The sequence below is a fragment of the Takifugu flavidus genome, chromosome 14 (genome assembly GCF_003711565.1).
Source record: "Takifugu flavidus isolate HTHZ2018 chromosome 14, ASM371156v2, whole genome shotgun sequence".
NCBI lineage: Eukaryota > Metazoa > Chordata > Actinopteri > Tetraodontiformes > Tetraodontidae > Takifugu > Takifugu flavidus.
Genome location: NC_079533.1, coordinates 10,433,203 through 10,449,135, shown reverse-complemented (window position 1 = coordinate 10,449,135; position 15,933 = coordinate 10,433,203). Strand labels below are relative to the sequence as shown.

Genomic DNA, 15,933 nt, shown 5'->3' with positions numbered 1-15,933 from the left:
TTAGGCCAGCATCAGTCACGGCATAAATGAATTTATCCGAATGAATAATATTCACAGGATGAAGATACTGTAATTTCACAGCATTTTGTGTTTATTAACAGTTTGATTAGTTCACATTTGTACCCATTAGGTGCTCAGCCTTTTGGAGAAGCAGTTGGAGGGGGTGGAGAAGAAGAAACAGAATTTATTGTATCATTGGAACGTACCTGCTTTCTGCTATTAAATGGTATCATGCCAACACACTAAATACACGGCTCTTTGCAGCTCTGCTCTGGCTATAGAATGCTAATGGTCTAAGTGGTGGATCTAAAATTCTAACATTACTGAAGTGACTAGTTGTCAATCACTTCATTCTGTAATGATAATACATGCATCTTTTGGTAACATGTAAACATATCTATCATCATGAGTCCAGTCCCTGTCCTCCCCTTCACGTTTCATTTTCATATTTTACTCCTCTTTTGCTTGCTGAATTAGCCCTCACTAACGCCATGTATCTCCAAAAGGACACTGGTTACTAGGCCTTTTGTTTGGCGCCAGAGGAGATAAGAGAGTTTTGCGTTTTAGTTTTGCATGGATAACACAGCTCTGAATTTAACCTTTGATCGTGCTGGGTTTCATCATCATTCAGACTCCAGACGCTCACCAGGGAGACTCAACCAAAAATGAATTCTAATCATAATTCAAATAAAGTTCTACTTGTAATGTGATAAATACAGTTTCTGTCCACTTATTTAGTGCTATTTTACACTTGTAGGCCCTGGTTGTCTACGCCTACATGCGAGGCGGCTGTTCAGGAGGTCACACTCGACCTGATTTGCATTCCTGCTATCTGGCAATTAAAATCGTGGCTGTGATCCTCTCCGGCCATTAGCTTCCTGGGGAGACTGAGGAGATGGTCCTCGTCATGAGTGCTTTCAAACGGGCTCTTTGGATGATCCTGCTCCTACCTGTGCTCTCAGCGACAGTGGTGGAGGATTTCAACCACATCGAGACATGCAAGAACTCGCTGTACATGGGAACGCCCCCGCGGGGGATCCTGCCGCCCAGCTTGAAGAAGATCTGCCAACGCTACGCGGACCGTCCCCGATACGTGACGCTGTACGATCCAGAAACGCGCATTCCGGTGTACTCGGCTTACACCTTCAAAAAGACGGACAGGAGCACCCATGTGGACTACCCCTGGATGTATGAGCCCCAGGTCAGCGCCAGCATTTCCGCCCTATTAAGAAAAACCAACACGATAAATTAATAAGATTCAGAAATAGAAAAGGCTTAACCAAGTCTCCCTGCAGCGTGCTTCCACTAATTGGACTGTTGTTGTTTTTTCATTGTCTGATCAACAAACTACAATTCAAAAGATTCCATTAATATATAGAAAGTAAAAAAATAAACCCTTTATTTGTCTTTTCAGCTGGCAGAAACCACCGGGAATGGAAACATGATGCCCTTCCCCACCGGTTACCTGCACAAGAGCTTTGAAGACACCCAGGCGGTGCTGGACGACTACTCTAATGTGGTGCAGTATGAAAGAGGTCAGCTGAATCCCGACCAGCACCAGTCTGCCGTTGAAGACCGCGCCGCCACCTACTCCCTCACCAACGTGGTCCCGATGATACGGGAGTTCAACATCGGGCCCTGGCGGGAGTATGTAGAGAGGATCCGCATCCGCCTCAACAACTTCTGCCTTGGCAGGGCCTACATCGTCACCGGGGTGACCACGACGGGCAACACCATCCGTCGAAATAACCAGAACCGTGTGGGCATCCCCGACGAGTTGTGGTCGGCCTACTGCTGCACCGACTACGACGTAAACGCGCCGCACAATGTCCGAACTCTCCTGCCGTCGTTTGCTGCCGTGGCCATGAACAGCCTGGACAGCGAGGTGACGGAAATGAGGGTCCAGGACCTGGAGAAACACCTGAGGGGGAAGATGAAGGTGGACGAGAACTTTCAGATCTTCTACGCCAACTGCCGCTCTCCCTCGTCCCTGCCCTTCATCCCTGAAAACGTTGGCTGAAACGCTGCCGTCTTCTTTCCCATAATCACAAGTAACAATTTGATGTTGTTGGAATTGTTTGCAATACTTTGTTGCAAAGCACCAATTAATTTGAAAATGCCCCCCTTTTGAATCAATAAAAGTCATTATTTCTCCTGTCACAAAACACTAAAGCAGTTTTTCTTCATTGGTTTTGCAGCTTGACCTCTATGAGCAGACTGAAATGTCTTTTACATCAAATATAATAAGTCATTTATCTGTAAACTTGGTAAGGACCTCGTAGCCAAGCAACAAATTATATCAAAACCAAAACCGAGATGGCTCTACTCTTGTACGTTAAGCAATAATGACTCAACATAACACTTGGTTGAAGCATAGTCTTTCTGATTATTCTAAAAAGCATTAAACCTCCTTTTTCTGATGCGGCAGTGCAGCTCCTTTTATGCCGTTAGCCTCCACACTGCCCCCTATGGAGGAAATGTGATTATTGTATGTCAACAGGGTGCAGAAGTTTTTCCATGTATAATTAGTGAGCAAACACACATGAAGACGATTTAAAAAAAACAACGCAATTGCAGGGACGTGTGCAAAACGGTCATTCAAGCTCTTCATCATCACTGAATCATAAAACAATGCTGACAAACATTGTTCAGCAAAACAAACAGGCACTTATTGTCAGGATGTCTAATCTTTATGAGCAAGCAGGGAATAATATTAGCTCATTTACAGTAAAGTAAATCTATATGTTCCTTAGGGTCTATAACTATATGAGTAAATCTATATGTTCTGTCAATACACTGAAATGTTGATGAAATTCTGCCCTCTAGCGGTAAAACGCCACAACGCAGTTGATGACGCCCCTCTGACAGTGTGACAGAAAATGCAACACTTTTGTTTAAAAATGTTTTTTTTTTTTTTAATGTTTTCCAGTTCAGATACACAACATACAGTGTGTAATAGCCTCTATTTGAAATAGAAATATTAAATTCTTTCAACAATTCTGGTCATTAAACCCTCTCACAGTATCTTGAGCTTTAAGCAAGTTGCTGAATCAGACTAAATGAAACAAACAGGTGCAAGCCTTCACTTCACTTCTTCATTCCATCAATAAATGTAAGATATCTGTGTGTGTGTGTGTGTGTGTACATAGACACACACACATATGAGAAAATGACCTAGATATATATATTTTTTCTTATTTTACCATGTTTGAAGCCAACATCAAACCTGTAAACATGTAACTTTAGTGAGTGTGCTTCCATTATCTGTTGGCTGTCAATAATAATAATAATAATAATAATAATAATATAATAATAATAATAATAATAATAATGATTCCTGGGTCAATGATATTGGGGTAAATATAGTATGAGGAACAAAATGCAAAAACTGAGGACTAGAATGCAAAAGGCATTAAAACAAACAAATGTGAGAATCTGAAAAAGGATTCCACAACCTTCTGCTTGCAGTTTTTACTGTATAACAATGCTCGAGACAACGTGAGGCACAAACGATAAAAACTCAACATCATCACAAGTAAAATTCCTCTGAATCTTGGTTTGGTTTTGAAAATCCTGTGAAACATCTTCCCACTTTTCATAATTTGCCTCCTGCGACAGTTCCTCTGCTTTCTAATCAAAAAGACCTGTTTCAAACAAACGCCGTCCCCCTGCAGTCTGCTTTAGAGAGCCGTAAGACCACAAAATAGGCCAAGCTGTGAGCATCCACTTGTGTGTTTAGAAGTCATGTCTGTTAGCTTTTGGATACAGGAAATAATGGGGAATTGAAACATATAGCGTGGGTGATAAATCACATAAGTCATCTAAACTTGCACCTGCCGTCACAATGAAAAGATCCAGCCGGTCAATCAAACAAAACGACAAACATAATATTTACAAATGCCAGTTTGCTCTCCCACATTTAAAAAAATGTACAGTTTTCAGGTGTTGTTTTTTTTTTTTTTGAAAATGTTTTAATCCTCCTGTTTAGACCTCGGCAGCTGACTCCAGTCCAGTTTGAGGAACAGTCCAGTTTACAAACGGATCCTGCAGGAGGGATCCTGCACTCCTGGAGTTTCCAATGGATCCTCGGTGCACCAACACGTCGGTGCGCAGCTAATCAGCCGTTTGGTCAGTTGTCCAGTATTGTCCTGTTGCTGTTTTTTTAAACTATGATCCAGAACCGTTCAGTGTGACCCGTCTCTGTGTTCACTTGTGCGAGAGGTGTGAAACACGCGTATTAAGCTTCCTCTACTCTGAACCCATCGTAATTACACTTATCCTCAGCAGACGGAGGCGTGGGGAGGGAAGGGGGTCACGGAATGTGAAAAGAGCAGGCGAAAACTGTTAGGCAGTCTTCAAACACTTGAAACACGTGGTCGATGTCAGTCACGGACCTTTCGTTGTTTTTTTTTTTCCTTGACTCAAAGAAAAAGTGCAGGCGAGTTTGAGATACACTGACGGCAAAAGATAAACAGAGCAAAGAAAGCAAGGCTTTTATCAGTCTTCAGAAGAAGGTTTGTGGCACAGCCTTAGTGTTAGGAAATTAAAAAAAGAGGAAATATTTACTCTTTGTTATAGGTTTAAACAATATTCATCTCTTTATACTTTAACACCTGTTTGAAGTACCACAAAGTGCAGCCGGTGTGAAAAATCGAAAAAAAATAACAAAAGAATCAACAAAAATACCACAGCAACGCGTCGAGATGACTTTTATATCCACACTCTTTACCAACAAAACAAACAAAAACATGCAAATATCCCAGACAGCGATGACGCAATTAAACCTTTTTTTTTTCCTTTTAAATGAGGACGCGTTAAATCAGAGTTCCCTTTTAGAAAGAGAGCGACCACAGTGCAACGTTGGTGCAAAGAAAGAGAAGGAGGGTGTGGACCAGAACAGAAACGTGACGAGCTTGGCACTTTTTTATGATGGTAAATCTTTGACAGTCAAGTTGGACCTCTGCAGGCGCTCCGCTGGACGCCAGCGAGAGAGGAACTTTATCACAGTACTTGGCACCAAGAATGCTGGTAAAAATGAGATATCAGAATATCTTTTTTTTCATTCATATCCTATTTATTAATAATACATCATTTACATTTCTGTGTGTGTGTGTGTGTGTGTGCGTGTGTGATTCTTTTGTATAAAAGACTCCAAAATGAACAGAGAGCCTAGAAGTGATTGGAAGAGGACAGAAGTCAAACGCATGGCGAGAATGGTTTGAAGGAATAGAGCTACAAGATGTAGAGAGGGAAAGGATGAGGCGCTGCTGAGTGCTGGGGTGGAGCTCACGGCCGGAGATAATGACACCTAAACAAATATAGTCGATGATGGACGGCTTCTGATGGGCAGCCTGGATTCCAGGTTGCATCCCACAGATGAAGCATGAATTCCTGTATCGCCCCAATCTGGAAATGTTTCCAAGCAGCATTTTTATACATCTGTAAAAAAAAAAAGAAGGCGGGATGTTCCATGACCTCGCCGCTATTGAAAACAGATATAAACAGCAGAAAAAAAATCCCCACTCTAGACTGATAAAGAGTTTGTCTCCGCGTGTCCAGGTTCTGCGAACAGACTTTCCATTAAAGAAAAATCTGCCTGATGTGACACAGAAGCAGCTGCTGGGACGTAAATGGAGGGTGGCGGGGTTCTCACTTCCAGATTGGGCCTTTTTAAAGCTGCAATTTGTAAGTTTAAGACATCGCCGCTTTATTCGAGCCAGCTTGTCCGTGCATATGTCCACCAAAGCTGCTCCCTTGTCTTTTGCCGCAAAGTGCGTGAATACGGACGCACGTCTTCCGTGTCAAACGTGGATTTGCACTGATGCAATAATATAGAAGCTACACACAAAAGGATGAATGGATATCTATGATGAAGAGAGAGAGAGATGGACGGAGAGACGAGCTAAAAGCTGGAGAGGGTGGGGACCAATGACAGCTCCTCCTGGACTTGTTTTAGAGGTAAGTCACTCCTGCAAATCTTACAAACTGCAGCTCTAAACGAGAAAAGACAAAGATGAGCGGTGTGTGTGTATGGATGGAGGACTTTGTGCCCGGTCCTATACGCGGGTGGTGGAGTGTTGGTGAGGCAGGGCATTGTTACTGTGGCTGGGGACTGGCGTGGTGGACGGGGTGGGGACAGGAGGGTAAGTGTTGAAAGGGTGGAGCGACTGCATGCCGCTAATGGTGCTGGGGATCATGGTGATGGTGTTGGCCGTCATCAGTGGCACGTCCTCCGGCGCCCGCCGCAGGGCCAGCGTGTAGTCGGGTGGGCACACGGGAGGCCGCAGAGGCTCCAGGTCCCCGTGGACGCCGCGGGACGGGAGGGGCGTGCCGTGCTCTAGCTCCACCCTCTGCTGCTTTATCTGCAGCGACATCAGCTCCTCCTCCTGACTCAGTGCCAGGTCATTGTGCGGGGGCGCCCCGACCACTCCCATTCCTACTCCCATGCCCATCGTGGTGCCACGCTGCGGGGACAGTCGGCGGTGGCGCCTCTGCATGAGTTCGTGGCGCTTATCGCGTTTGTAGTAAAGCGCAGCAAACGCGAGCACATTCAAGAAAAGAAGTGAGGCACCGACGGCTACTGTCACACTCAGCTCGGTAGAGTAGTCCCTGGTTTTCCTGGGGAACGGTAAGTAGGTGGGTCTTTCCGAATCTTCGGGCTCGGGATCGGGCGGATAGGTGGAGATCACAGGGTTGCGTGTTGGGCGGGTGCCGGGGGTTTGTTGACCCTTCCAGCGGTTGGTGCCTACAGGCGGCAGGTTAGTGGTGATGGGGCTGATGACTTTGTGGAGGCCGTGGAGATGCGGCACCAGCTCCAGCCAGAAGGCGACCTTGTTGGCCCGGTAGTTGTCTCGCACGCGGGGCTTCAGGCCAATATGCAAATACTGCTTATCTTTGGAGCTGAACTTTGTCCAGATGACCTCCTCGAAGCGGTTGGGCTTAGTGTGAATGAACGTGGTGTCCTGAGGAACTGGTAGATTGGGATCCCTGCGGGAGAGAAAAGGAGGATCATCAAGTTGACCAATTATTGCAACAGTTGTTTTTAGATGTTGTGTTTGGATTACTGGGTTTTAGAGAAGCCAAATATGCCACTCCAATAAATGCATCTAAATTCTGGCTTTATACACACATCCTGACATATAACAACACTTTGTGTTCCACTGACCCTGTTTTTGCAAAGTTGGTCCAGTAGGTCATGACCACAGCACTGAGCATGACATCATTTTTGGAGAAGTTACAAGGAAAAAGTTCGGTGGCTCCCATCATGGGGATCCCGAACACATAGGGGATCTCATCACCGTGGGCTGCGTCTGCCCATTCCGGCCTGGCCTCGGTCTGGCAGTGGTGGTGGAAGGTGTAGAAAAAGACTGGAGACTGGAACTCAGCGTGCAGTTTGGCGGTGGCCACAGCCGGGGCCACCCACTGGTGGTCCGTGAACAGAGCCAGGAGGGTCTTCCTACGCATGTCACTGTTGTCCCGATCGGCCCAGTCAGTATACATGAACTTGATGGTCTCCCTTAGGATATCTTTAGCTTACAAGAAACAAAAGCTAATGTTAGCATGTGTGCCATAGGCTTATTTCTTTTAGCAGCCTTGCTAACATACGATTGTCCTTTTTTTTTTTGAGAAAGTAGCACTTAGCAACTCAAAAGTCAAACATAAACTTAAAAATCACATTTTATTGCTTTATTGTATACAAGACTATGAAGTTTTCTCACTAGCTCTATGACTGTCAAACATTACAAACTAAAAGGTAGATATGTTAGAGGTGATAGGTCAAAAGAAACCTGATATCCATTAACTAATTCAGCAGGCATGTTTGCACACTGGGGCAAACACAAAATGCTCTGACATGTCTGATTTTTGTAATTAACCTTGGTTGTAGCAACAGAGACTGTTAGCGTGGCTAGCAGTGGAGCTGACAGAAATTTGCCAGGATTGTGACCTTGTACCACAGAGGGAGTCCATGCTGCAGCAGGGCTGAGTTCAATTGGACTTTACAGCTTAAACAAGGCTGCAGCTGGGAATGGAAACAGCCTCTGAGGGCAGCAGAGGGCAGTTTGGTGACAGGAGAAATACTACAGATGTAATTTGAGTTTGATTTATTCATTTAGTGCACTAAAGGCTGTGTCCTAAGACCGCTTTTGACTCTGAACCTACCTATTCCTGTCCTGTATTATTGTTACTGCATTTCCCTTGAATCTGGCTTTTTCCTAAATAAATGTAGAGATATTTCTATTTATGAAAAAAATAAAAATATATAAATTTAGCACATAAAACTACTCCCCACAATACACCCTCATCATTATTGTTAATGGTGCTTCTCACTTTAAGCATTTCAGTCTGATTATTGGACTTATTTCTCAATCAGCGTATCCACATATCAGCATTTTTGTAAGAAAGTGAAAGAATCTGACCATCGGGATATCCATACAAGTTGTCCACAAAGTTGGAGATGGTGTAGTCAAATGAGGCTGCTGATATTCCATCTTCTCCCTCACTGTCGTCCACAAACTTCAGCCCCTCTCCTTGGTTGACACCCAGCAGCATGTCATAGTTCAGGAACTCGCCCTGGTGAGACAACAGAATGCAGAAAAAACAGAATTACTATGGAGACACCGACAAACCGCGCCTTAGATACGGTGCAGAGAAGAGTCCAAACCTGCTGCATGAGGATCTCTGGGTCATCGGGGACCACATCTCCATCGACCACAGGCCCAAACGCAATGTGGTAGCGTGCTGGCTGGATATCCTGGTCCACTAGTTCCCGGAACGTCTTCCTCCTCAGGCATTCCACCAGTTCAGCCATGTCCCCCAGGGAGCAGCCCACCTTCTTTGCCAAGATCTTGGTGTACATCACCGGCTGGTAGTTGACCGCCCAGCTGGAGAGGGCTGATCCACTCTGAGCGATGGCCCTCTGAAACAGGCCTACAGGAGCAGACATTGTATATTAGCTTTAGAAGGTAAAAGCACATTCTCATTTTCTCAGTGCAGCACAGCTTTTTCACTCTGACACACTTTTTCTTGCCGATCGAGGAGCCTTAAGAGAGACTTTAATAATGCATGCGTGAGGAGGAGCATGAGGCGAATATTACATACGAGGGCAGATGAAGAATATATGAGGAAATCTTTAGGAGCATTAGTGTAGGAAAATGAAGTTTTCCCATTATGCAGAAAAAAAAACGGAATCGGTGGCGGCCGACTGTCTGAGACATCAGCGGGCTCTGACGACCATGTCGGACAGCAAGGGAGACGGGAAGGAGAGACAGAAAGCCGCTCGCCCTGTTGCGCCGCTGCACTGTTATGTAAAGCGGCTTGCAGCCCCTCTGTTTTATCTGCAGATTCTGTCATTAATAATTAAGCCCCCCCACATATTCTGCATGCGCCCCTCCCCCGCTCTGCTCCCTGTGAAATCAATTAAGGAGCCTCTCGACTGCAGCTCCACTCCATCTCATCTCTTCTTCTCCATGCACGCACACACACACACACACACACACAAAACTTTGACTGCCCCTTGTGGATATACTTGACTTCAAAATGGACTAGATGGTTTTTATACATATGTGATCATATTTGATTTGCTCTAAATATATTCCTGCAGCAACAAACTAGAAAACCTTGTTGCTGTTTTTCTATCTGCATTTACTGCCCCATATGCCTCCAACTCTAAGATTGGCCCTTTAGACAGAGGTTTGGACATGAAATAGTACATATTTGCATTAATATATGCAAAAAAAACAAAACAAACAAAAAGCAGAAAAATCCTGACTAGGACAAGAGTACTCAACTACTTTGATGGAAGGGTAGTTTCAAAAAACACCAGGTGGTCAGCGTAAACATCAGGGGTAGAAACATAATCTCACTTTTTAGTAAAGCTGAAAATGCCCCTCTGAACTCTATAAGCATTAGAGATCAAACATCTGGCGATGGTTAGCATAAAACAAAAAGAAATAAAATGCATTTATGACAATAACAATAATACTTGTTGAAAACTGTGGAGGCGAAAATGACAAACGAAGGGATAAAACAACATGCCAGCTAAACTGTACAGAAGATTAAATCAGTGAACCACGTCATGCTTAACGTGCAATGTTTCTAGCACTAAAATAAGATCAGCTTAAATCAAAGGTGAATATTTTGAAGTGAAAGATGGGTTTGTATCTGGAACATTGTGATGTGAAGATTCCTAAACACGCTAACTGTCTGGGACATTTAAATATCAAATACACAAACTCAAGACAGTTTAGAAGGACACATCTCTGCCTTATCAAATTGGTTTAACTTGGAAAAAAAAGAGTTTGAAATTGCACTCTGGAGATGTGATGGGTGGCTGACTCACTTAGCTCAGGGATGCTATTTGACGTGTTCTTTTAAAACACGCTACTCCCATTACGAAATGTTATTGTCCTTCAAACAAGCCAATGCGACAGCCATGTTACCCTCTGAGTGGTGGGAGAGGATGAGAAGGTTCACGCAGGCGGCGCCGGCTCCCGAGCCAAAGATGGTGATTCTCTCTGGGTCCCCTCCAAAGTGGCCAATGTTTTCTTTCAGCCAGCGCAGAGCCTGGATCTGGTCTAACAAACCGTAGTTCCCTTTAGCAGACTGGTCCCCTGTGCTCAGAAACCCTGCAGGGCAAATCAGAGCAAAGGAAAGAAAAGGCATTATTTCTTTGGTAAATACATGAGCAGAAAAGATATTCAGCAACAGGGGCATAGCATAATTGCGTGCTGATTTTTCCCTTTATCGTCAGAACCCAAAGCAGCGCAGCTGAGGAGGTTTTATACAGAAAACTGGCCAAATTACTAAATTCTAATACCCACGCAGATAAGAGAACTTGTCAGCAGAGAGAGGAGGAGAGCAACAGAAGGCATGTTTCAGCTACTTCTAGGACACATTTACGCAGTAGGTGCACACCCACAACAGGAAAAAATAAAGTGAACAAATCGTCTCACAGGCAGAAAGACTTTAATAACTGGAAAAATGAGCTAAGGGAGGCTAATGTGTAGCAGCTAAGCTCTGTAGTCTAGCAGCATTCCCATTGTGAGTCACTGTCTCAAACAAGCTTCAAGACTTGTGTTTTTATTTTTACAGTTTGACAACCCCTGATGATTGCGGAAAGGTTGATGGCCCAGCATGCACTTGGGTGATGAGGTAGAAGATGGACCCGGGGAGACTGTGGAGGCACTTCAGCATGTGTGACGCTATGAGGAAGCTATGCGATGCTAGGCTACATGGAGGCTATTGCACTCAAGTGGCAGCAGCATGGTTCATTTTGCCCACTTCTCTTTGATCAGACTGCCTCACATTGTCTTCCTCAGATTGTCTCGACCTCAGCAGCAATGATGATTGGTGCATTTTTCTCCATTTCCATATTATGTCATTTAAAACACATGTGGGCTACATCTCTGAATGAGTGTACTGTAGCTCAAAGCAGGAAGGCATACATTTGGATCATTGAGCCAGCACCATCTTGCTGTTTAACTACTGTATAAGTGCAACACAAAACACATCTGGTTTCAGTATCATGCTCAAGGACACTTGACCACAAGGGCGCACGATTGAACCGAGGATCTCTAGATGAGCGGAGACTCCTTTTCCACAGCACTCAGTGTGCCTGAAATATCTCAGACACGTGATCATTCTAATGTATTTATGCATTTCCATGCACTCATACATTTTCTCTACTTGCCAGGACCTATTGCAGGAAAAGGTAGTATGATGAACTGATGAACCCCCCCTTCCCGTTATTATGATGCAGACATCCCCAACAAATGATTGCTGCAGGTTGGAAACAGCCACGTCCATTTGTCTCATTGTCTTTACAAATGCTTGTTGCATTGTTGTTCTCTAATGAGCCTCAGAAAGACCTCTGTCTCTGCCTGGGCTGACATACGCTGGCATCCTGGCCTGTCATGTGACCAGATAACGTGAAGAACAATGTTTCCCATCAGTCCTGTGGAACCATTTTCAATTAGTCAGGGGGAAGAAAAGCCCACATGCAAGCAATAGCACCATGTTTTAGCAAGTTTTGTGAAGTTGCCAAGTTTCCATTCACACGTGTGTGTGTGTGTGTGTGTGTGTGTGTGTGTGTGTGTGTGTGTGTGTGAGAACATAACAGTATTATGAATGCTGTTTTGAAGACTGAGCTACTGACTGCAGACACCAGGTGCAAATGTGTTATAGGCTTTTACAGTATATTAGCATATTTTTTTATTGAAATAACAATTCAAATATTGTACTAGGGAGGAGATAAGATTGCACATTAATCATGTTACAATGCACGACATTAGAACAAACACTAGTTCTGTATACGGTTTTATGCACACGGTCCTGTTGTCGCGGTAATTCGCTGCAGTGATGATGTATGATGTCATGAATGGGACACATAAAACACAGTATTGAGACCACAAGATGGAACCATCAGCAGATTCACGTGCGTTTCCCAGCAAATCAAGTTTCTGCGCTGCTAGAAATAATGCACGTGATGCTAGAGGTGGTGGTCACTGTAGCGGCGGCGATGATGCTGATGACGAGGCCACTAAGATGGCCACTCAGAGCCAATTACTGTGACCCATTCTCCCCACACTCCTCGCTGTCCTCGCTCTGCCGAACACCTGTCACGGACTGCTATTTTTAATTTGGTTTTCCTCAGGTGTCTTGCATCTGTGTTTTGCCTGTATCCTACTGCGCTCAATTCCTTTTTGCTATACTTCTTCCGTGTTGTTTTCAGGCATTTCTTGGTTCTTTTTTGTTCCGTTCATCCTCACCCTCTCTGGATTTGTTCGCCCAGCTGAATTAATTTCTCATTTGAGCTTTTCCTGAGTTTTGATCAAAGACTTTCTATGGCTGAAAATAGAAATCCGTGTGGTAAACATGCTGCGTTCGCTGCACCTGGGTCCAGCCGGGTCCATGTTTGTGGCATGAATGTGACCTGAACACCTGACCAGAGGTGTGCGTGAAACGACGGATAGGATTTTACCAACAATTTTAGCAGTTTTTTGGGGTCATTTTCTTTTCGATTTAGGATTTTAATGCGTTCAACACATGAGTCCAGGTCTGGACATTCACGGGGGGAGGGGGGAGGGAGTGTGTGTGTGTGAAAACACTGCAAACTAAATGTTTTCATGTTGGGCCAAAGATGCAGTGACCTGGATGTGGTACTCAGTCTGCCCAGTCGACACTACGTCCCCCTGACTATCCTGGTGTGAAAGTACCTTAAAATGATGACCAGGTCTTTAAAAACTAATCTTCCCCTGAGATAAAGATGAGAAAGCCCCAGTTGATCAAACGGTGATATAAGAATATTACACAATTACTACAAACCACAGCTGCTCCCATGTTGTAGCCTTTATTATTGGATGGATCATGAATTATGTTCAAATCTAATTACTTTATGACTCAGAGTGGAGTCTAACACTGAAATAAAAGTCTACGCTTTCTTTCCACTTGTTATATTTTCCTTGAAGCTAAACTGAGGCTGAAATTAAGTCGTTATTGTGTATCATCACTGCATTATTGCAGCCGCTGACTGACTTTTTCTTCTGATACGACTAACCTGTGATTCTTATCAAACCCACAAACAGGTGGACGCGTCTGCTCCGTGGTGGCCCCTGCTGAGTACTGAGCAGACTTCCACAGTTGCCTGGCAACTGTCCAGAGCTCCAGGCGAAGCAAAATGGACTGACACTCACGAAAAGACTGGCGTGGAGACGCATTCAAGTAGGCACGCAGCAGCAAACAGCCGAGTGCCTGGACTAGCGGCCAGAGCGAGCTAGCACCTCCTGCAGGAAGGAGCATCCGCGAGCGCAGCACGATGGGAGGAAACGGGATTTGTCTTTGACCACTGAAGATAATTCAAACCAGTTCCATCTCTTTTTCTCGTTCAGTGAGCTTCCTTTTTGATAGAACCCCCCCTCCCCAGACACACACATCTGCTGAGCTGGGCTTCCTCCGGACTTTAGCGCTGACCGCAGCACTTTACCAGACAGAACTCATGTATATTCAACACTTGCTTTAGGTAATGGCCACCGAACTGCGAGGAGAGTCATCAACCTTTAGGTAAAGATAGAGGCTGGAGACACTGTGATGGATGAATGACAAGCGTGAGCTGCTGATTCTTAATTTCAGTTCTAAACAGACCTCACAGAGTGACACGAAGACCCCAGTTACCCACCGCATGCGGCACGTTTGTTAAAAAGCCGTATAAACGTACTTTTAAGACTACATCTGAACGCGTGCAGCCCTCGCTCTGTCTTTACCCTGATGAGATGAGTCACAGCAAAAGTCATTATCTCTTAATAACATAAAGCTACATTAGCCGTCCACTGTGGTTGTACTTTTAAGACAAGCAAAATCCACTTTTCCAAAATGACTTCCGACCTTCTCAGCCAAAGCCTGACTGACTCACAGATCCAGAGAATGGTCAGTCATCTGACTGAGATGTGGACACGCGTCTGCAGAGTCATTTTTAAGACCGAGCAGAATGACTGCAGAGGGTCACTGCACATGTTTCTGTGCACGGAGAGGAATAAGCAAGGAAGAGAGAGGGGGGGTGGGGGTGGGAGAACAAAACAAATCGGACCTAAGATGGGTATTAAACTAAATATTGCCCAAAGCTACGGTCAGATCCCAAATTACAGCACAGTGACAAACAATATAGAGAAGGAATGTTGTGTAATCTCTCTGTGATGTCACGTGCGGGATGATTAGGGACGTCAACAAGCAGGGAGAAGATCTAACCTTTTCATCCACAGAGACGAAGCAAATCCCCGTTTCTGTGCAGACTGAAGCTTCGACAAAACGGAACATGTCTGACTGTTTGCAGTTTGTATGTTTCTGGGTAAAATCATCATTCCTGCACTATCAGAGATTTTCTCTGCTGGCAGCTTCACTCCACTGACGCATCAGTCTTCACGTCAAGTAGATCCAGAAATGAAATTACATCGCGGTTGCCCTTTTTCCCGCTGAACTAATGTCATTTTAGACCAAGGCATACAGGCCTCCAGTGGGACTGACTCATCCCACATAACTTTAACCCTAAAAGCTCCATTCAGAGCTCGGTTTACCTGCTAATTTGAAGAGCAATTCAAATGACACAACGACAAAAAGGAAGGAAAGAATCAACTCAAAGCACTTAAAAATCAAGAGACGGGTCAGACTCTTCTGTCAGCTGAGATCGAGAAATGACCCAAGAACACGACGAGGGGAAATGAAAATGGTGTGTTCCTGTTTACTTCCTGTGTGGAATTTTAATGGCTCGGCTGCATGTCATCATCAAAGGCTTGTTTGTTGTTGGAGCCATTTGCAAGTAGGTGACGAAATATCTTAAAGGGATAGTCCGCTAAAAACCAAGAGTCACTCCTTCCAGCTTCACCGATGGAGGGGTGGGCGACAGTTCTGAATACGCAGAAGTGCCGAAGCTACTTGACATTGTTGATGGTGCCTTACTCTGTCTTATCTCTTGAGCAACGTTTCCTACTGTTTCACCGGCCGTGACTCTATCTACGCTTTATATTCGATACGGTCAGGAAATACAGGGAATAAAAGCATCTGCTGCATGTAACGCAGTCTCCATTTACCGTCTTTCGTAATCTTCCCGAGTCGGATTTTAGATGGAAATCTGACACCAGTTGATGATCCTTAATCCTTTTCATTTAGCACTGAGAAAAGAGCTTTAGAGGAACAGCAACCCGAAGCATCAAGAATGAGTTCTGCTTTTTTCACCGCTGATATTATTTCCCGACTGTTATTTTGGGAAACATATAACGATTTCAACCAGTATAAAATATAGAATCGATCCCGACATACAACAAAGAGTGTGAGCACTTTCTTCATAAAATCACTATCTGGCCGCTGCGTTGATGTCAACCTTCTGTTTTCACCTGAGAAGCTGCTCGACAATATGTAGGTTGGCTTCAAACAACACATTTCCCA

General features: G+C 44.5%; 2 protein-coding genes across 4 annotated transcripts in view; one reads left to right on the top strand and one right to left on the bottom strand.

Annotated features, from left to right (window-relative positions):
- The first annotated feature begins 859 nt into the window (after positions 1-859).
- Positions 860-2,172, top strand: LOC130537266 (endonuclease domain-containing 1 protein-like). The gene is made up of 2 exons (XM_057053939.1): positions 860-1,201; positions 1,415-2,172. The coding sequence occupies exons 1-2, from the start codon at positions 896-898 to the stop codon at positions 2,018-2,020; spliced, it is 912 nt and encodes a 303-aa protein (XP_056909919.1). The 5' UTR covers positions 860-895; the 3' UTR covers positions 2,021-2,172.
- A 716-nt stretch (positions 2,173-2,888) lies between these two features.
- The window catches only part of nlgn2b (neuroligin 2b), a 40,764-nt gene continuing 27,719 nt past the window's right edge, over positions 2,889-15,933 (bottom strand). For 2 of the 3 annotated variants that reach the window (XM_057053936.1, XM_057053938.1), the window contains 5 exons: positions 10,440-10,625; positions 8,663-8,928; positions 8,418-8,571; positions 7,166-7,532; positions 2,889-6,987 (listed from right to left, as the gene is read on the bottom strand). In XM_057053936.1, coding sequence (XP_056909916.1) covers positions 6,057-6,987; positions 7,166-7,532; positions 8,418-8,571; positions 8,663-8,928; positions 10,440-10,625 — 1,904 coding nt within the window. In that variant the 3' untranslated portion in view covers positions 2,889-6,056. The remainder of the gene's footprint in view (positions 6,988-7,165; positions 7,533-8,417; positions 8,572-8,662; positions 8,929-10,439; positions 10,626-15,933) is intronic. The other variant, XM_057053937.1, reaches the window with a different exon arrangement.

Excerpts from the sequence above, each read along its gene's own strand:
- LOC130537266 (XM_057053939.1), top strand. The coding sequence starts at position 896 with ATGGTCCTCGTCATGAGTGCTTTCAAACGGGCTCTTTGGATGATCCTG. Across the intron at positions 1,202-1,414 it reads CCTGGATGTATGAGCCCCAG|CTGGCAGAAACCACCGGGAA; the intron begins GTCAGCGCCAGC and ends TTGTCTTTTCAG.